The sequence below is a fragment of the Trachemys scripta genome, chromosome 10 (genome assembly GCF_013100865.1).
Source record: "Trachemys scripta elegans isolate TJP31775 chromosome 10, CAS_Tse_1.0, whole genome shotgun sequence".
Lineage (NCBI taxonomy): Eukaryota > Metazoa > Chordata > Testudines > Emydidae > Trachemys > Trachemys scripta.
The window spans coordinates 33605337-33627485 of NC_048307.1; the positions used below are offsets into that span (position 1 = coordinate 33605337).

Below are 22149 nucleotides of genomic sequence, written 5' to 3' on the forward strand. Positions count from 1 at the left end.
CTAGCACAGGTACCAACAGCAGTGATGACATGGTGGCCCAGGCTAGTCATTGGGCTAGCGCCTGAGTACAAGCCAACTGTGGACCTTGGGTATGGAGTGGTAGTTGTTACCCATTCTAGTTATATTGACCCCAGCGCAGAAATGCCTACCCATGCTGCAATCGAGCCTTCACTTGCAGTGACGATGTACCCGGAGACTACAGTGTCCATTTTATGAAGATGTTTATTTGAGGATGCCATGAATGTGTGGCCTGCTGCACAAAGCCAGCCACTGCAAAATAATAAAGACAACTGTGTATATAACTAGCACTGGCTAGTGCACAGGGACACTGGGTGAAAGGCTGTGGCTAGTGAACGGTGGGACTCGGCGTATTTCTCTTGGTAGTGCACAGGGGCCCTGGGGGTATGGCTGTGGCTAGTGCAGGGGGGCACTGGGCGTGTAGCTGTGGCTAGTGCAGGGGGGCACTGGGTGTGTGGCTATGGCTAGTGCAGGGGGGCACTGGGAGTATGGCTGTGGCTAATGCACAGAGGGCCCTGGGAGTATGGCTGTGGCTAGTGCCCAGGGGGCCCTGGGCATGTGGATCTGGCTAGTGCCAGGGGCACTAGGTGTGTGGCTGTGGCTAGTGCAGGGGGGCACTGGGCATGTGGCTGTGGCTAGTGCACAGGAGCACTGGGCGTGTGGCTGTGGCTAGTGCACAGGAGCACTGGGCGTGTGGCTGTGGCTAGTACACGGGTGGCACTGGGCGTGTGGCTGTGGCTAGTGCACGGAGGGCACTGGGTGTGTGGCTGTGGCTAGTGCACAGAGGGCACTGGGTGTGTGGCTGTGGCTAGTGCACGGAGGGCACTAGGTGTGTGGCTGTGGCTAGTGCACGGAGGGCACTGGGCGTGTGGCTCTGGCTAGTGCACGGGGGGCACTGGGTGTGTGGCTGTGGCTAGTGCACAGGGGCACTGGGAGTATTGCTGTGACTAGTGCCCAGCAGGCACTGGGAGTATTGTTCTGGCTAGTTGCTGTCTGGAAAGAGGAAAAATGCTGGGATTTTCAGTGCCTTTGACCAATGACAGTTGAGAGGCAGTGAAGAGGTTATCTGGCTGCTAGTAGCATGCAAATGGCAGGCAGCAATACCAACCTGTGGCTGAGGAGCCCAGGGTACGTCCGTGGTAAGCTGTTAGCAGGGAGAGGGCAGGGGGAGAGAGAAAAGGCAACATGAGTAGAAGGAAGGAAAGGAGGTGATTGGTCTGGTAGGACCCACAGAGAGAGCGAGAGAGCTGATGGTCAGTTCAGCCTTCTCTGAGACAGAGAGCAGAACCAATGAGCAATGCAAACACTCCAGGAAGAATGACACAATGAATGACCTGCAGGAATAGAGGGCGCATGCACTAAGAGATTTATAATGACTGGTCTTAGATTAAAATCCCATTCGCTGGTCTCCAAGACTGTGGACCTGGATTGGATGCAAGGACCAGTCTTTTGGGAGTGGCCCAAGGACAGGTTTCCTCCTTCACTGACATCCTTCTGAGATACCTTCTGTGCCCCCAGGATACCGGAATTTGGCTCCAGCAGCAGGTCCAGTGAGGGCCAGCTGGGAGCCCCATTGAATAGTAACAACTTCACACTAAGGAATTGCTTTCTCCTACAGAGCGAATGAGTTGGCTGAATTGTCTGTAACAAGCCATAACTAGGGTCTGTTCAGTTGAACTGCAGGAACAGTCATAAACGCAATGTCCCATACCCCTTCCATTGGGCTATGGTTACTTGTTTCCCCTCCTATAATGCCAGATTGTGGAAGATACTTTGGTTAGGAGCAAGGCAGTCCCTGATGCAGGCATGTTAGTCTGCATGTACACATACATGGTTTAGGGTTGCCAGCATGTACCGCAATTTGGTGTGACATCTCTTCAGACCCTGTCGTTGGACCAGGACATTCCCCAACCGGGCAGAAGTTCTTCTGAGGATGGAACCAGGAGAACAATCCCAGCATGCTAGAGAGAAAACTGGCACCCCTAACTTAGAGAGAGTGCACACGTATACCATGGACATATACACACCCACATGCATGGAGACATCGATTGGTCTGCAGCCTGCATGCCTCCATATGGGATGTGTAAACACAGTGTCTTTGTGTACACACCGGAGAGGTGTCCAGCATGGAGATGGCACAGCTCATACTGAAACATGAGAACATTTTAAAGAGAGGGTTTCTATCTGCAAACACATTCCAGAGAAGTTGAACACACCGCAGATAAAGAGCCTCCAGACATTTTAGAAAGAGACTCCAGGCCGGCCAGTTGTAAATAAAATCTGCTATGTGCCAGGAGTTGCTGAGTGACCTAGGATCCTGGTGAGCTACAGCAGAGAGCGCTAATAATACTACAGTACCCAAATGACTCTAGCATTGATACTAGGCACAGCAATGCAGCTCAGCTCTCCTATCAATGTACATGGGCGCAAGCTGCAGCCATGTAACCGAGGGCAGAACTGGTCCCATGGATACAAAACTCCTGGAGGGCTGCTGTATAATGGAGAGGGAAAGAAGCGGATTGCTAGGAACAGAAAGAGAACTTACCATTGCATATTGGTTTGACCCTTGGAACATAACCCCTGTTTCTTGATACTCCTGTTCCACATTTTCCCTAACTTGTATGATCCATCACGAGTCCTGTCAGACTGGGGCCCTGCCTGGGCCTGCTATTGAGCTAATGACCACCAGGGGGGTCAGAGACAACTCCATACATCCTCCCCACCCCTTTCTAGAGAAGAGCCATTTTGGCATTCAGGACACACCGGGGACGCATTCAGACCTTCCCTGCTCAGCGAAGTCACCATCAGGTTATTAATGTGGCAGAGGGAAAGGGAACCAGCCGATGCAGCCTGTACTGTCCACAGCCGCAGCAGCAGCAGCTTGCCATGCAGAGAGACTCTGGCAGTGAAGCCAAAGGAAGTCGAAGGCAGTTGTGACCACTCACTCAACACTGCAGTGTGCTCACCTGGGCTGCTGAGTTACAGGGGCTCCCTAGCACATGGTGCAAACTCCTTGCTGGGCTACACAGTCATCACCACGCCTCTAACTACTTGACAGATTGCTCTATTTACTCTTCCACTGGGCTTCCAGTGGGCATGATGGGAGATGCCTTTGCTACAGGTATTCCGGGCAAACGTCGCCCATTCTGCTCAGTCCAAGAACGTGGAGGTGCACGGCGGAAGGAGCATTTGGCATCAGGTGTATTGGTTTAAGTGCTGGCATTGCTGAGTCAGGCATAGGAGAGAGCCGGCGGTCTGAGAAGTGGTGGCAGGTGACAGCACTGGAGCCCGAGCAGTGACTGCAAAGCAGCTACAGAAATGGCACTTTACCATGTGCCGTAGAAAAGGCAATGGTGGCGATGCCATTTTCCAAACGGAACGGGGTGTGGCCCTGGACACATGACTCGGGAGACAGTGGTGCCAAATGGAACACTGAGATGACCCATCTTCAGTGCCGAGCCCTCCTGGGAATGAGGACTGTGTGCACAAGGCACCAGCTATCTGTTACGGCCCAGGCTATCAATGGAAGAGCGCGTGAAATCATGGCACCGAGAACCAAGAGTGAGGTGGATAAACTGTGATTTTGACTGAGCGTGTCTGAACTGCCTGGATATCTAAAAAGCATGGGCTACACTCCCAGAGCCCTGACCCAGCATGCCCTGGGGTCGGTGTAAAACCTGGGTTGGTGTCTCTGGTCGTTTCAGCTGTTCTATAGTCCAGACTAGGAACTTGGAGGGGCTGTCTCCAGGACATTACATCATCCACAAAGAAGTCCCTGAAGGGATGACCTGATGCCAAGGTGAGCATTGAGGTTGGTTCCTGGGAAGCCATGTGGCTCCTATCCCCACCCTCCATGTCAGTGCCTGGGGGTGCCATTGCTCCATCGCGCTAGGACTATCACACACTCTGGCTAATAACCTCCATAGGGGTCACTGCCATGGCATTGGCTTGGCTGGGGGGCAAAGGCCTCTGCAGAGACTGGTGAAAGGTGCAGGGTGAGCATTTCACCGTTCTCCTTGGCAATATCAATATCAATTCACGCACATGAGGCCAGAATGCTACCCAGTGGTGTAGTCTGGACAGCAACCCCACAGGATGGAAAATGGTAACGCTCACGGGGCCAGCCCCTGATCCACTCCAACCAGGTCAGGCCCTGGTTCAGGTAACGCGCATTGCGGTCAGCCAGGTGGCGGGCTCGGCACTCCCCTCGGAAGAGAGAGGAGAAGAGGTAGGGATGAATTTCTGAGGCCCACCCGTGATGGGTCTGCCTGGGGAGGGATTAGCTGTGTGATTGGGAGGCAGGGGAGGGCGAAATCCCTGTTTGGCGAATCTGAGGCCTAGTCTATGCCTAAAATGTAGGTTGATCTAGCTATGTGACTCAGGGCTGTGAATAAGTCCAGACCCTAGGTGATCCGCCCCCACCCCGCCACTGTAGATGCAGCTATGTTGACGGAAGAACTCTTCTGTCGACGTAACTGCTGCCTCTCAAGGGGCGTAAAAATCCCCTCTGTTGCTGCACCACGTGTCTACACTACAGTGCCCAGCAGCTTAGCTGTGTAGACATTCCCTGAACAACACCCTCCACCCAACTTTGCTGTTCTGTGGTTCTTTTGGAATTTGTGTTAAATTTTCTGGCTTGGAAATGAAAGCCTGATAGTGTCAATAACAAAGAGACTTGTCTGTGCATAATTGAGCATGTGCCTCTACCTGCTAAACTGGAATTCCACTTCCTGCTTCCCTGGGCCTCAGCTCCAGGCAATCCCAAAGTGAGGATCACATCGCTGTCACAAGCATCCTGCAATGCTGCGTGCCTTTCTACACCTTGTAAAGGACTGGCGTGCACAAGACTGCAGCACCCACACATGGGCGTGCGCACACTCACATGCATGCACACAGAGGCGAGGTGAAAAGTCAGAGAACAAAGACTGGGAATTATTAAAGTTCAGGCGATCTCAAAGCAAACCATCTGCAATGCCCAAATATTAATCAGAGCCGAGCGCAAGCACCGGCTTATGCAGCACTTGCAAAAGGAAGCAGCTTTGGAGGAGCTGAAATGGTGTCATGATTGGAGCCACCATGCTTCAGGGGTAGGAGTGGAGGAGGAATGGGGCATGGATGCAGGGAGTTCCTAGTATGTGGTTATGATGGGTAGAAGTGTGACTTTCTCCTACAGCCCACGGAGCACTGAGTATGCACTGAAGTGTTTTGTGGTTGGTCTTTTTTGCACTGGTGGTTTTGAAATATCAAAGATCCAACTGAGACTACCTCAAAGAGCATAAAAAAGAGATGCTGCCAAGTGGCTCTGCGTGTGTGTGTGCACACGTGTGTGTGTGTAAGTGTGAGGTTAAATATGGGAAGCTGAATGCTTGCCATGGGTTTCAGCGTGGGTCATAATCCCCTACAAGCCAGCCAGCCCACCCAAATAAATAGGATGGGAATCAGAGCCTACGTGAGCCACGGACGATCCTGACCAGGAGACGTGGCCCTGTTTGGAGGCAGGAGCTCTGGAAGGACCTGCTGGATGACGACCCTTTTCATCGCTTCGCAAAATAGAGTTATACAAAAATAATGTTGCAGATACAAGGTGCTGAGCTTGGTGTAGAGTCCTACCAGGCCCGTAAAGCTGTAGCTTCTGAGGGAACCGGCAGGTCTGACTGGATCTCTACAGGCAAAATATGGCTCATGGGCTATTTAAATTGCTGGGCTATAGTAGCTCAGCTGAGAACAGCTGCAATGGCAGATATGTGTGGGATGCAGAGTAATGCTGAACCAACTGAGGGGAGGGTAGCACCAGGAGGAGGGGCAGATGTACCATAGTAACGGGGGAACCTGCAATGTGGTGAATGGAAATTGCATCTTGAGTGGGATTGAGGGCGTGCATGAGTGGAACTGTGGGGAGCAGAGATGGGAAGGCAGGGAGGGTGTAAGCCACAGATCAGCTCCTTGCAATAAGGATAAACTCCAGGACTCTGCTATGGAGTAATCCCCCCATCCCTGGAGGCTAATCATCTTTTGTAGCATGAGTAAAAAGCCCAGAGGGCAGGTGTAGCATGGGCAGCAGCAGGGCAAGCATCGCCGGCCCACCCCAACTGATGTGCCTCACCCCAATCTAGTACGGCCGGCTCTAGAGCAGAGAGGAGCATTTCGTCTCCACGGTTCCATCCAGGCCCCAGTTCAGCAAGGTACTCGTGCCTAACTTTGAGCATGTGAGTTTTCCCATTGAATTGGGACCTCAGGCCTTGGCTGCTCTGCTGAGGCTGCCAACAGGGTTTTGTGATGTTGACACTAATGCATTAGAAATGGGGCCATGCGGCTGCTGTGTCACACAGATTGCAAGGGCCTCGCGTAGTCTACAAGCTCCTTAGAGCAGCGGCTGTTCTTACCTCCTTTGGAGTGGACCAAGCACACCATTAGGGCTTAGCAATTACTAGCGGGCTCTGGCACAGCCATCGGGGACCAACCTTTGATCACGACTGGCCTAGGCCGAATTTCCATTGCTAATGACCTGGAGCTAAAAAGCTCCATGTTCCATCACGCCCCCTGAGTCATCCACTCCCCTGGAAAGAGAAGTTAGGCTAAAATCTTGCACCCAGAAGAAGAGCTGCAGGAGAAGCAGCTCATCCATCCGTGTCTGGTACTTAACAGGACGGAGTGTTACAGAATTATTACTCCTTAGAGGGTTCAGACACCCTAAGCCTAAGCCTCCTTGTGAGCCAGCTGTCCTATGCCTTCTTGAGGGCTGGTTCTCTGGGCCTTGTGCAGTGATTCACACCCATGCGGCGTGGGCAGAAAGCACCCCTGTCAGGGTGCGTGGAAGGTTCTAATCTGGCAGCGTTTCACATGCACATGGCACAGGGGCCCCTGACTGCGCACGGTGCTGGCAGTGGAGGGCCGGGCCCTTGAGGCTCATCAGCTCAGTGCACTGACGCACTCCCCCAGGGAAAAGGAGGAATTGTTCTTGCTGATTGAGGTGATGTTATGCAGGGACCTAAAAAGCCAACGTGCATACACAGAATTCCCACACACTGAAACCCGCTGCCCTGGGCTGCATGGGACCCAGGTAACAACACTCTCTGGATCTCTTTGTCTGCTGCAAAGGAAGATTCAAGGTCTTCCACGGATCCAGTGTCTGTACTCTGAACCTACGCGCAGCAGAACTCTAACTGTGCCCGATGCATCCCTACAGCCCCTCAGCTTTACCTGTGATCTCATGCTGCCTGAGCTCGTTGTATCTGTAGGACTGCTCCAGGGGTTTGATGGAGGAGTGGTAGATCTTTCTCAACCGCTGCAGTGTTGCTACAGGTTCAAGGGGTAATAAAATAGAAACAAATCAAACTCAAAGCTACTCCCAGATGCCTCTGGTGTCCTGACCATCTTCTTTACCTCCCTGGATCTCTTTCATGTACACACACAGAGGCAGTGCAGATAAACAAGCAAACAAATCTCCATTTGGCTGTTGGAATGGGAGGCCTCTCATTGTGGGTAGAGATTTCTGGTTGGGACAGGTATTAAGAATGGGCATGAAATCTCATGATAGCAGGGGACTGAGTCAATGACCAGGGAGGTGCCCTACAGTCCTATGTTCCCATCTTTAGAAAATAAGGTACCACAGAATAAAACCCTTTGAGATGCTCTGGATTAAGCACTGTAGTTAGAGAAGGGATGGCAGATTCCAGGCCTGTCCCATGAGCTGTGCCGGTGGCATTAACCTCTGTTCACTGGGAGGTAGCTGCTGCCTGGCTGTAGCCGTTGTTCAGTTTTGATTTGCTTCTGTGGAATCACCCATAAAAGACACAGAAGAAGCAATCCTGTGGTTCTGGCGTGATTCCACTCCCACCTCCGACCCCTCTTAAGCCTTAGAACTTTCTCTAGTTTTCCATCAGTGATGAGAGAACGTCAATAGCTTTAAACGGCTGATTCAAATAAGTACCCAAAATTTCAGGGGTGAAATCCTGGCCCCATTAATCTCTTTGGCAAAAGTCTCATTGGTATCATTATGGCCAGGATTTCACTCCAGATGCTTTCCCCAGCCTTCTCCAAACCTGCAAATGTATCGGTACATTGGGTAAGAAATCACAAGATTCATTACTATTTAATATTTGATACACAAATTCCTAAAGGGCCCTTCATTGTAGTGCCTGGGTGCCAGTAAGAACAGGCTTTCTATGACATGCCCAGTACATCTTCATTTCTGAAGGCCAGAAGAGTGTCAGGAACAGCTCTTCCCACAGTATTTTGGTGCTTCTTCATCTAGTCCCAGCGGACACAGGGGAGAGCAGCAGCAAATGATAAGTTTCAAAAATGAAAAATAAAACTTTAAAAGTTGCTCAAAACTCTTTTGCGCCTCAATAAATGTTCAGGGCTGGGCTGGATTGGGTTGGCTTTGAGGGGAGCTTATGTCTGTTCTTATTTTTGTGGCTCTCCAGACTTATCTGAACTTCCTTCTTATGCACACCATGTGTACATCTTAGCACTATCGGAACTATGGCAATCCAGGGGAAAGGTAAGCATTTAAGAGGCAAGAAACTCAAGGAGAATGTGAAAAGTTACCAGCTTTGTAAGAAACAAGATTTAAGACAAAAAAAAAAAAAAGACATTGACACTAGTGCTTTTTGTTTAACTGCATGATTCTGTCTTTCAGAGGTGGGAGTATGGGCTCTTCTCCTCTTGTTATGCATGTGTAACAAGCCTGCACTTAGAGGCTACTCAATAAAGGCCATCTCCCACGGCCTGGCCCCAGAAGCCACAGAATCTCCCCAAATCCCAGTCTTTATGTCTGCAATAGATTGGGGCCCCCACTGCACCCAACCACCTTGCTTCCTGAGTGTATTTCCTACCCCGCCCCCTTTTTGCACGCCCGTTGCCACACTCCTACCTGAGTAGTCATCTGCAGGTTTAGCCTCACTCAGTTTAAGGGTGCTCTCTATATGGGAACGGTCCCTCTTGGCAGTCTCCCCAACATCTTCTGTCTCTTCTGGAGAAAAAGGAAAACAGCCTGTTAGGCATGTCTGAAAACAAGACTAGGAAGAGCACGCAAACCACAGCACGACATGGTGAGTGACTTCCTGGCCACAGAGGGGGCTGAGAAGCATCTGTAACCCCCTTGCCAGGGAAGAATCTTTGAATGGCTAAGTCATTAAGAGCTCACTGCTCTGTTTTTAATGCAGACACTCCTTTCCCCCTCCCTCCCCGCTCTCTCGCAAAACTTTGCTGAGGCTCCCAACAGAGGTGTCTGTTGGTGCCAATTATGATTACGGCTTTGCAATGTGGTGATCTTTCTATTTGGTTCTGGAGAGAGACCAGCAACTGACCCACTTAGTCCTGTTGGCATGTTCCTCATGATTTAGAAAGTTACAGATTAATAGATTCCAAGGTCAGAAAGGACCATTCTGATCATCTCGTCTGTATCACACCTGCCCATAGAACTTTCCCAGAATAACTCCCTCTGAACTACAGCACATCTTTAAAAACCATCCATTCTTGATATAAAAATGGCCAGTGATGGAGACTCCACCATGCCCCTGGGCAAACTAAGAAATAAGAGCTTGACATCAATGAATGCAAAATATTCATCTGAAAGGGATGCTTGATAATAAAGAAAACCATAGCAATATGTTCAACTTGCACATGCCAGCTTGCTGGATAGCAGTCCCTGCCCTGGCACTGATATGGGCAGAAAGATTTCAATATGTCTTCACCTGCAGCTGGTCAGACCCGAACTACAACTCTTTCATAGCAATAGTGCTAATGCCTTGCTTTAGTCTGGCTACCCCCTCTGTCTCTCCACCCAGGCATCTATCTGCAGAAGAGTTAAACGTCCACTCTTTACAAACCAAAACTGAAAATGAAATGTGCTGATATTGACGACGGAGGGCGCTGGATGAGGCAACGTGGCCCTGCCGGACAGCCCTGGCCTGCCACTTGCCACACACGGGTTCAACTCCCAGCTGTGCCACAGAATCCGTGGGTGACCTCGGACAAGTCACTTCACATCATTGGGCCTCAGTTTCTTCATCTCTCAAATGGGGAGAATAATCTTTCCCTTCCCCTATCGTTTGTCTGTTTTGGCCATTTAGACTATCAGCTCATTGGGAAAGGGTCTGGCCCTTCCTATGTGTTTGTACAGCACCTGGCATAATGGGGGCACTGCTTTTGGTTGAAGCCTCTAGCTGCTACTGTAATAATAATAATACTACATCAGCCTAGGGGAGAGGGCTGTAGCACAAGACAAACTGCTTGGAACAGAATAGGACTATATATCTAGATCTCCACTTAATGTCAATATGAATATTAGTGCTCAAAGTGTATGCAGCAGGATGTATCACACAGGGGTGTGTGTCTGGCCTTGTAGGTATGTTGACCTCTATAGATGCATTAGCTCCTATTAATGTCAATGGCAAAGCTCCCTCTGAAAGCAGCAAGTGCAGGATTGGGCCCTAGGCTCAAGAATGGTTTGCAAACAGCTCTGTGACCAAACATCTTCCCAGCCCATCCTGTTGGGTTGGGAATAGAGCCACCACTCACCACATGGGCGGCTCTCGTTCTCACGCTCCTCACTAGCCTGAGAATCTGAACTGAAGCGCACACACATCATGCAAAGAAAGGTCTTTTGGATTTGCCAAAAAAAGCCACAGAGACTCAGCTCTGGTTACATCTGGGCACCAGCAGCCGCTCAGTAGGTCAGTATGTGACAGCACAGCACTAAGCAAGGGGAGGGGAGTGGGGGGTGGGGTTTCTCCTTGTCATGTAAGCTAATCAGTGACAAAGTCTGAAAAATTTATGAGACAGATTTCATGAGTAGGTCCAAAGAAAATATGGGACGGATAATTATTCATTGTTCACCCACAAACTCACCTGTGACTGACTGGAGCATGCGGTCTGTGCAATTTGGAAATTTACCAGCTTTCTGCCGGCTTCCTGGGAAAATCTAGGGCCCCGATCCTGCACTATGTAGCGTGAGAGCGGGAGGCAGTGACCACACCAAGCGCCACTGAAGTCAATGGGGTTCTGCCCGGGTTTGCATTCTGCCCATGAGCTGCACATTGCAGGAGCAGGACCTAGGCCTCCTTTTTTCATGATCTGGCATTAATCTGAATGCCCAGTTCATCCACCCACCTTTCCCCTCCCAGCGCTCTGGGGAAAACAATCCCAGCACTGCTCAGAGAGTTCTGAAACAATAATGCAATCTGGGGACTGTGTTAAAACTTATCTAGGACTTCCCTTGGAATTCACATCTTTGGAAGGGATTATCACTAAGGGGGAGCATGAGTGACTCCCAAGTGAAGTATCAGGGGATAGCCGTGTTAGAATGTATCCACAAAAACAACAAGGAGTCCAGTGGCACCTTAAAGACTAGCAGATCCGAAGAAGTGGTTTTTTACCCACGAAAGCTTATGCCCAAATAAATCTGTTAGTCTTTAAGGTGCCACCGGACTCCTTGTTGTTTTCCCAAGCAAAGGCTCAGGGTTCTAACCTGCTATTCCCAGGATAGCTCATTCCCCTTAGTTTGCAAACTGGTGTACACTGGACACTTCACCCAGTCTAGATCCAATTCTCTTGTGTTGTCTGTGCTGACTCTTAAATTGCCAGGTTGTGTGAAAGGTGTGGTGTATTTCAAAGTGTTTATATTCCTTGGACCTGGCTCTCTGCTGTCTCAGGGCCTGTGTAATCATCTACGCCAGTGTAAAGCACTGGTGCATTAGGACCAGATTGCAGCAGAACGGTGTCCTGGTCCATTTGCTGCATGGAGCATGCCATTTTGTTCTGTGAGATCACACTGGCAGGGGCATTCTGGTAGATGTCCATTCAGGACTACCCCACTGGTACAAAATGGTGTCAATCACTATCACAGCAGAATGTTAGCACTCATTTTGCACTGGTATCAATGACTGCACAAAGCACGGAGCTGTGAAGAACCAGGTTCCTTTGCCTTTAGAAGTATTAGGACATGAATTCAATGCTGGTGAAAGGGCCATGTTGGTTCCTGGACATGGATGTCTGTTTTTATCCGCAGAACAGATCCAGGCCAACCTTTGCCCAGTTCACCCCCTGCCAATGTGCCCCATCCTGGAGGGACCACCTGTAGTGCTGAGAGCGGAGTTCAGTTGCCATGGCCCATGGAGTCCTTGGCATCTCTATTGAGGCTCCCAACAGGTGCTAACTGGGGTGGAGCTGGACAACCCGTTCCTGGGAAACGGGGAGGGAACATAACACTTCATTTCATGCAGGCCATGGCAGAGCTGTCAGATGGCAATGGATAGTCACTGTTGACCTTGTACTAATTCAGCCTAATGCCCAAGGGGTGAAAGCCTTCATCTCCCATTACCAAGTACCAACCGCAGCCCAGGACCACCCCATATCACCAATGCCACCCCTCCTGGCTTTGGCAGGACAGGGATCTCCGGTCTGAGCAGTTGGTTAGGGTCACACACTGAAAGCACAAGCGTTAGAACAAGGGCCGTGCACTGGGTGCATTTTAATGTCTGCCAAGCTCAGCGGCGCTCTGGGTTTGATAGTGGTTCACTAACCAATGCCCTTTGCTGTTAGGCTATTACTACTGGCACGCCTAGTAACAAAAAAGTCAGACCTATTTGCCTGGGGTCAGGCACAGCACCAGCAGGAGGACGGTTGTTGCCAGGTGGGCTGTCTGTTTCTGCCACTAACTGCGCATCCACAGAAAGGCTTCCTGCTACAGCTGGGTTACTATTGTGAGAATGATCTTTGTCCTGCTCCATGTCTCTGCGGGGTGCATTCTCCTGGCCTGCAGAATCAGACTCAGCTTCCACTTCACTGATCTCTTCCTCTTTGACATGGCCATGGTCTTCCATGTCACTAGCAGCCTCTCGGACATCTGGGGCAATGACTTCTTCAGCCTCTTCCTCTGACTGTGCCAGGCCAGCCCCCTCTTCCTCTGCCTCTGCCGGATCACCCCCCTCTTCCTCTGCCAGGCCAGCCCCCTCTTCCTCTGCCGGATCACCCCCCTCTTCCTCTGCCAGGCCAGCCCCCTCTTCCTCTGCCGGATCACCACCCTCTTCCTCTGCCAGGCCAGCCCCCTCTTCCTCTGCCGGATCACCACCCTCTTCCTCTGCCAGGCCAGCCCCCTCTTCCTCTGCCGGATCACCACCCTCTTCCTCTGCCAAGCCAGCCCCCTCTTCCTCTGCCGGATCACCATCCTCTTCCTCTGCCAGGCCAGCCCTCTCTTTCTCTTTCTCTGCCGAGTCATCACCCTCTTCCTCTGCTGAGTCATCACCCTCTTCCTCAGACTCTTCCTGGTCATCATCCTCTTCCTCTGAACTTTCTTCAGACTTTTCTGCTTCCAAGTTAGGGTTTTTTCCCACTCCCTCAGCCGAGGCAGTGCCTGATTCCTCTCGGTCCCTTTCCGCTGGCTGGCCATCAGTGGCGGTCTCCCCCTCAGGACTGTCACCAGTTCTGTTGCCTGAATCAGGTTCCTTCTCTTTTACAGCTAGTCCATTGCCCCCGAGAGGGTCCCCAGAGACATGACTGGTCTCTGAGCTAGAGACTTCTTTGTCTTGCGTGTTTGCATGATTCCTACCTTGCACATGAGATTCGGCACCTTGGCTGGCATGTGGAATACGGCTCTTGTCTTCTTTAGAGCCTTCTTCCGGCTGTGTCCCCTCTTCCTCAAGAGTTCCTAGCTCTGCTAGAGCAGGTTCAGCCCTATGTGCATCTCCCTGAGGGGGCGATTCCCCGCTGGCCGGTGAGGGCGGCGTGCTCCTCTGGGAGGCCTCGCTGACTTCGCTTTCCTTTTCAGCAGCATCTTTGCCATCATCAGGCCCTGAGTGGTGTTCTGCTGCTGCTACCTCCTCTCTAGCCAGAGCCTTTGTACCATGCTGGGAAACCTGCCTCTCCTCTGCAGGCAGGCAGGTGCTCTCTTCAAAACTCCCTGCTGTGGCGGGAGGAGAGTTTTTCCTGTCCTCTTCACTCCCAGCCTCTTCCAGCCTGATCTCCACCCCTGCCACATGGAGCTCCCCCTCCTCCTTGCTCTCCTTTGCAGCTTCGCTCCTGCTGCCTCCAGGCTGTTCTTTGGCCAGCAGCTCTTCCGTGTCTTCCCCTGGGAGAGGAGTCCCTTCTGCTGGCTCTGGCTCTCTCGCCACAATCTCACCTCCATCAGCATTGCTGCCTGTGGCAGTGTGACATTCTGAAACCGACGAAGAAGCATTAGCAACGTTCACGTCATTGTCCTCCTCTTGGCTCTCATTGTTCGAGCCATCAACAGGGATATTTATATCAGCACCTGTCTTGGAACCACAGTCATGTGGCATTCCGCTCCTTTCCTGGGCTGCTGCCTCATTGCTGTCTGCAGGCTGGAGGAGAACAGTCTTCTCAGGAGGTACAGAGTCTGGGCAAAGTACCCCTTCGTTCCCCTCTAGGCTCCGGTCTCCAGCTGATAAGTGATTCTCAACAAAGTTGGCAACATCTTCAGTGCCCCCCGAGGCAGAAACTTGCAATTCTAAATGATTAGAACATTAGCAGTCAGTTTTATCTGAGGCTGATTCTGTTCTTCTCCTCAAAAGAGCCTACATGTGCCTACACAATATGTGTGTGTGCTTACACTCACACCTGCTTATGTGTGTGTGATGTGGAGTAAAACTCAGTTGCTTACTAATACGATGCTGCATATGGAGTCCCAGCATGTTACAAAATCTCTATTTTGAGGCTATTATAAATGAATTTTAATGCTATCCCTGTTGATCCATGGGCAGCAAAAACCATCTTTGGTGCCATCTTGCTTTTAATGCCTATCAATAAATCGTATGCAAACAGGTGTTTGTTGGAGAGAATATCTTATATTACATGGACAGTATTTAGGAGATTACTGTCAAGTAGCTCTTAGCCCCAGTAAGTCATACCAGCAATTGTTCTCTCTGGGTCTTGCCTTTTGCTATAACCCTTCTGCCCCCTGTGGTTCACCCCAGCAGAAGCAGTGTTTGGAACAGATGTGAACAGTATAAAATTCTCAAGGAAAGTGACCTTTTATAAATATATTGGCTGGGGTGGGGGTGGGGGAGAAGCTTAGCCCAGAACATTTATATTTGAAAAGCCACTTGCGTGTGGCAAATCATAAAGGGTCATTTCCATGTTCAGTTTCTTGCATAGCAATTGGAGTTTAGCTGGTGTGTGTCTGCTGGGTCAATAATAGAGGTGAGGGTGAGAGTTGAAGGAAGGGGGATGCAGAATGTACTGGCCACAAGAAGAGCAGACCCGTGTGAATAGATTTGAAGGTGCAGCCTGACCCAGGGTCCATGCTAGAGTGCTATTTATTGTGAGTGGCCTTTTATTAGGAAAACATTTGCCGCTCTTTGAAACTGACTGGAATGCAATGAATTCATTCTGCATTCCGGGAGATGTCACCTGCGTTTTCCATGGGCCCCCCTCTGTAATTCAACATTAGTCAACAGATACTTAAAATAAAGCATTACTGGCTATAGCGTCTCTGTCACAAACAGTTGCTACTAGTCTGAATAATCCCCTGAAAAGTCTAATGTCCACATACCAGGGACGCATTTCAAAAGGGAATAATTCCTTTGTACTCCAGCTGGCAAGCAGATGCCAACCAGAAAGTACCATCCTCACTCAAGCCAAAGGGAGGAAAAATGGGTAGCACTGTCAGGCTCTCTCAGATAGCAACCAGAGCTTGACATGGGCCATTCCTTTAGTCTTCTCCCATGACCCTTTGATGGTCTTCCCACTGTCCAGGTTCCTAAATGCTGTATTGGAGAAAGTGTGGGAAGTGCCCCACTGCCCTCCAGCCCAGCAGTGTCCAGTCTCACCCGGCACAGTGCTTCGCACCACTATGAACAGCAGTGCTTGGCATGCTAGCACTTTGTATCCAAGGATCTCAAAGCACTGCCCTGCCCAGCCAGTCAGGCCATACACAGAGCTCAGCTCAGCCCAGCCCAGCAGACCTCATCCTGCAGACCCTAGCACCTGCACTTAGGGGAGCACAGTCTCTGTTCATACTACTACCGGAGAGAGAAGCATGGTCAAACCTACGACCTGAACACTCCTGGCCTTTGTGATCATTCGGACCCAGATCCTACACTGTGAGACTTGACCCTGTCAGATCAGTTTCTTTCCCCAGGCCTCCCTGTTCAGGGGCCATGCTGCAGCTTTCCCTGAGCAGTAGGGATGGTTGCTTGGTGAGTGATTCCCTGTACACCAAACCCTTGTAACTGGCACTCGGAACAGCCAGGTGCTAGATTAGGAAAGCAAAGCACCAGAAAAAACAACCTGCTTTTAAAAGATTCCAATCACTGCGTTTGGTTTCGCCTGTAGTGTAAATAACAGCAAGGGAGAGCCAGTCCTGCAACACTCCAGCACACGGACTCGAGCAGCAGTGAGCTGGTCGTATCAACGGGACAGAACAGCCGCAGAGGGTCTGTCCACACTGCAGCGGGGAGGTGCAGTTTCCAGCTCAGGTGGACGTACACACACTAGCTTGGGTCACTGCAATATGATAAAAATAGCAGTGTAACCATGGTAGCATGGGCAGTAGCTCAGGCTAGCTGCCCACGTACAATCCCATCTGCGTCCCTAAGTCCTCAGGTGGCTAGCCTGTGCTGCCCTGGGTGTGCTGCTATTTTTAGTGTGCTAGCTCAACCAAAGCTAGCCCGTGTATGTCTACCCAAACTGGGAATTACACCTCCTGCTGCAGTACAGACATATCCAAAGATGTCAGACAGCGTGTGAGTCTGCAGGGTCTCTGCAGGAGGGGTGTGGTGGGCTAGTGCCTCTGCTGTGGCTTGCTTTGGCCACCTTCAGTGGCTCACCAAAGTCAGTCCGTGGGGAGAGCCATGGTATCCACCCTCTCACTCCTGCTTGGGGTTTCAAATTCAGAAGTGGGAAGGCTATGAAGTGGGATGTGGCTGAGGGGGATCCAGTGCAGAATGCACGCAGACAGGGCCAGCTCCAGGCACCAGCCCTACAAGCATATGCTTGGGGTGGCACCTGGAGGGGGGCGGCACTCACCCAGGGAGAGCGGGGCCGCGGCCAGGCTCGCCATCCTCCCCCCGGCGCTCCGGCCAGTCGGGGAGAGCAGGGCCCCGGCCGGGCTCGCCGCCCTCCCTGCAGCGCTCCGGCCGGCCGGGGAGAGCGGGGCTGCGGCCGGGCTCGGCGCCCTCCCCTGCCACGCTCCTCGGCAGGGGGCGGCGGGAGGCTTTTTTGCCTGGGGCGGCAAAAAAGCCAGAGCCGGCCCTGCACGCAGAGCAATGGAGATGGGAAGTGGGGAGTGGCACAGGAGAGCTGGGAAGTTGGAGAGAAGAGATGGGACAGGGCCCTGCAGATGGAACAGGTGGAGAAGAGCAGAGCTGTGAGAGGGACGGCGGTGGGAGAGAAGGACCAAGAGAAACAGGCCAGAGGGAGTCAGAGCAGTGGGTCAGAGAGTCCAAGGCCAAAAGGGGCCATTTTGACCATCTAGCCTGACCTCTTGTAGAACACAGACTATAGGACTTCCCCAAAATAATTCCCCAGAGCAGCTCTTTTAGACAAACATGCAGCCTTGATTTAAAAATGGCCAGTGATGGAGAATCCACCACGACCCTTGGTCAGTTGTTCCAATGATTAATGTTGCTTACTGTTAAACATTTGCATCTTATTTCCAGGCTGAATTTTTCTAGTTTCAACTTCCAGCCATTGGGTCGTGTTAGACCTTTCTCTGCTAGATTGAAGAGCCCATCAAATATTCCCCATGTAGGTACTTACTGTAATCAAGTCACCACTTAACCTTCTCTTTGTTAAGCTAAATAGATTGAGCTCCTTAAGTCTGTCACTGTAGGGAAGGTGTTCTAATCCTTTAATCATTCTTGTGGCTCTTCTCGGACCCCTCTCCAATTTATCAACATCCCTCTTGAGTTGAGAACACCAGAACTAAACACAGTAGTCCAGCAGCAGTCACACCAGTGCCAAATACAGAGGCAAAATAATCTCTCTGCTCTTATTCGATATTCCCCTGTTAATGCACCCAGGATCACATTAGCCCTTTTGGCCAGAGTCGCACTAGGAGCTCATGTTCAGCTTGTGACGGGTTGAATCACAGAAACCCCCTTGGGAGCTGCCACCTAATGTACCAAGACTACCTCTGCTTCTGTTTTCACTGCCAGCTCAGGAGTCCAGCACCCTGTCTTACTTAGTCAGACACTCCCGTCTGCTCCAACAAAGACCCAGGGTCTGAATTACTTGTCCCAAAGCTGCAGGTTTACCTGAAAACAGCTCACAGAAGTGTGCTTGTCTTTAGCACTCAGATGCCCGACTCCCAATGGGGTCTAAACCCAAATAAATCCATTTTACCCTGTATAAAGCTTATGCAGGGCAAACTCATAAATTGTTCGCCCTCTATAACACTGATAGAGAGAGATGCACAATTGTTTGCTCCCCCGGGTATTAATACATACTCTGAGTAAATTAATAAGAAAAAAGTGATTTTATTAAATACAGAAAGTAGGATTTAAGTGGTTTCAAGTAGTAACCGAAAGAACAAAGTAAGTCACCAAGCAAAATAAAATAAAATGCGCAAATCTATGTCCAATCAAACTGAATACAGATAATCTCACCCTCTGAGATGCTTCAGTAAGTTTTTTCTCAGACTGGACACCTTCCAGGCCTGGGCACAATTCTTTCCCCTGGTACAGCTCTTGTTCCAGCTCAGGTAGTAGCTAGGGGATTCTTCATGATGGCTCTTCTCTCTCCTCTTTGTTCTGTTCCACCCCTTTATATATCTTTTGCATAAGGCGGGAACCCTTTGTCCCTCTGGGTTTCCACCCCCCCTCACTGAAAAAGCACCAGGTTAAGGATGGATTCCAGTTCAGGTGACATGATCACATGTCACTGCAAGACTTCATTACCCACTTGCCAGCAAACACGTATACAGGAAGACTCACAGGTAAACACAGCCATCTGCAGACAATGGTCCTGGTTAATGGGAGTCATCAAGATTCCAAACCACCATTAATGGCCCACACTTGCATAATTACAATAAGCCCTCAGAGTTATATTTCATATTTCTAGTTTTAGATATGAGAGTGGTACATTTATACAAATAGGATGATCACACTCAGTAGATTATAAGCTTTGTAATGATACCTTACAAGNCTGTAAGTACGGCCTACATTCCCCCCCCCCCCCGAGATGTATATATTTACATTTAGCCATATTAAAATGCACATTATTTGCATGACCTCAGGTTACAAAACAATCCAGCTCGCTTGTATCAATGACCTGTCTTCTTCAGTATTTACCATCATTCCCCCAATTTTTGTGTCTGCACTCTGCATCAGTGGTGATTTTATGTTTTTTTCCAGGTCATTAATAAAAATGTTAATTAGCATAGGGGCCAAGAACCGATCCCACTAGAAACAGACCAGTTTGATAATGATTCCCCGTTTACAGTTAAATTTTGAGAAATATCAGTTAGCCAGTTTTTAATCTATTTAATGGGTACCATGCTAATTTTATATCTTTCTAGGTTTTTTTTAATCAAAATGTCATACACTATTAAGTCAAATGCCTTACAGAAGTCTAAGTACCTTAGAGTAACACTATTATCTTTTGTGACCCTGAGAACCCCACAGTGCACACCATACCATAATTCACATCAGGCCTTTTACACTCATCGCCCCAACACCGTGTTGTCATAATCTGTATCTAACAGGTGTCATCTAAAGAATCATATGCAAACTGGTAACATGTTGGTCATTAATACTATAGTGTGATGTATGTAAGGAGTCAGGGCAGTGGGCAGAGGTGGGAGGGAGTCGGGGCAGTGGATGGGAGGCAGAGTATCAGGGCAGGGAGTTGGGGCAGTGGGTGGGTGGGAGGAGGGAGGGAGGGTGTTTGGCTGCAGGGCAGAGATGGGAGGGAGTTGGGGTCGGGGGAGGAGGCAGGAGGGCAGTGGGCGGAGGTGGGAGGGAGGTGGGGCGGGAGGCATGAGGGCGTCAGGGCTGCACAGCAGTGGCAGGAGGGACTCAGGGCCATGGGTCAGAGGTAGGTGGAGAGGAGGAGGAGGGCTAGGGGAGGAGATGCAGCAGGGGAGCAAGGCTGAGCAGCCTAGTGGTGAGAGCCAGGAGGAGGGAGGGAAGGCTCAGGCTCGTGGGGGAACCCAGCTGGATGCCGTGTGGGTGGGTGAGCCACGAGGGAGCTGAGCCTGGTCAATGGGGTATGCTGCAGTGGCTGCCAGGCGGTGCAGGGAGGAGCGCGTAGAGCTGCCAGCAGCGAGCGTGGAGGGGGGATGAGGCGAGGGAGGGGTTGGCGCTGGTCCCCGGTGGTTCAGGGGTTCAGTGTTGCTGGGAGTCTTATTGCTCTTTGATCTCAGAGCTCGCCTGGGGACACTGGGGCTTGAGCAAAGGGGTCAGTCGCACAAACTGAGCATGAAGTTCATAGCGCCACCGACCCAGGATCTGGGGCCTGCCCTCCAAGAGCCTTTCACAGCAATTCCCAGACATTCCTGACTGAAGCTCAAAGCCTCCCTCTAATGGGGACACAGCAGAGACAAGCCATTGCCCTGCATTCACACAGCCAGTCAGTGGGACCTGGGAACGGCAACCTGTCGCCCTGACTCCAAATCTCCTGCTCTCCACCACCTGGCTCCCAGCTATGGAGCTGGTCCTGTCCCAACACCCAGGCCTGCCATTCAGGATTGCTCCTGCAGCATAGTCCAGTCCCCTCTAAAATGCCCTTTTCTTGGGGAGGGTGTTTCATGGTCTAACAGATCTCACCCTCAGGGGATTACTTCTGCGAGCCACCCTGACTGCTCAGTTCCACCTCATTGCTTCTAGTTATACTTGTTTGCACCACCCAAAACATCCCCACCCATCCCTCCTCAGCCTTCACACCCTCCGATCATGGCACACAGTCACTGCATCCCCAGGGAAACCTCTGTCCTGACACTACAGAGCAGACTAGAAGGCTGAAAGGTAAGTTTGCCCCAGTCTGTCCCCCAGCCCTGCCTCCCCTGAGCAAAGCCTCAACCAAGCGGCTGCATGTCAGGGCAGAACGTCCCATGGGAGCCATGCTGCTCGCCTTGAGACAAGTGAGCACAGAGACCCAGGGGAGAAGACTGACATGGCAGCCTGAGTGAATTGCAAGAGAACTACTCTTCAGAGTTGACCTGTGTCTCAATGTGGATTCTCACCCACTGGCCAGCGTGTCGCTAGCAGCCAGCCCTCCCAGCACATCAGCTCTGAGTACAGCCCACAGGGCACCTAAGAGAGCGCAACTCGCCCACGCAGGGGCTAGAAACGCTTGTAGGAGAGAAGTAACTACCAGGGTAAAGCAGCCTCCACCCTCCTGCAGCTCATGCTTCTTCCGCACCAGCTGAGCCACCCTGACCCTCCCATCCACATCAGGGAGTGATGTAAGCAGGCCTAAGGGAGCCTAATGTAAAGTGACTCATAACCTCTAAAGGCAGGTGCTGCATGGACTGAGCGTCTGGTGGGAGCTGAACGTGCTGCTTCTGACCCACACAGCCCTAAATGGCCTGGAGCCAGCCTACCTGAGAGAGGCCCCAGCGCACAATACTGCTGCTGTTGAGATCAGTGCAGCTTCTCGGAGTTCCTGGCAGCATGCTCTCCAGGACACCAGAACTTGGGAATTCATCCCCCCTTTTGGTCCAAAATAGCCGGGATCTAGCAACCTCAGCTTCAGGGCATGCTGTGAAGCTTGTTTCTTCTGCCAGGCATTTGAGGAGTGCTACAGTGTGAGGGGAGGGGGAATTGGGCTGAAGGGCACATAGTGTGTTTTCGAGATGGGCTGGGCGCCGTGGGACCTGCTGCTGCTTCTCTTTTGTGTTTAATGCTTTGTCATGGCACCTGGAGCCTGCGCTTATTGATTTTAACGCTAAATAAGCATGCAACATAAAGACCCGTAAGCCAGTAACATGCTACAGCTGCTTGAAATGTTGGGTGGCATTGGACCAGCTCATCCCAAAAGGTAGAGCCTAAAAAATTACTTGATCAGATCAAATCAGCCTCCATGCTTTGGACTCTTCTGCTGCTGTTTCAGACGTGTACATGATTTCCCATGACCTTTGGGGTGTTATGTAAGGTTCCTGCGGTCCACCCCATCTCCTTCTCCCTTTCCCCCCCTCCATGTTCTTTAAATACATCGAGTGTAAATTGT

At 50.9% G+C, this 22149-nt stretch overlaps 1 protein-coding gene across 5 annotated transcripts in view; it reads right to left on the minus strand.

The window, feature by feature from the left end:
* SRL (sarcalumenin) overlaps positions 1–22149 on the minus strand; it is a 97696-nt gene that overhangs the window by 24421 nt on the left and 51126 nt on the right. For 2 of the 5 annotated variants that reach the window (XM_034783235.1, XM_034783232.1), the window contains exons 2-5: positions 13571–14488; positions 8894–8992; positions 7219–7314; positions 1127–1162 (exon numbers count right to left, since the gene is read on the minus strand). In XM_034783235.1, coding sequence (XP_034639126.1) covers positions 1127–1162; positions 7219–7314; positions 8894–8992; positions 13571–14488 — 1149 coding nt within the window. Of the gene's footprint in view, positions 1–1126; positions 1163–7218; positions 7315–8893; positions 8993–12604; positions 14489–22149 lie in introns of all 5 variants that reach the window. The other 3 variants (XM_034783234.1, XM_034783231.1, XM_034783233.1) reach the window with 3 other exon arrangements.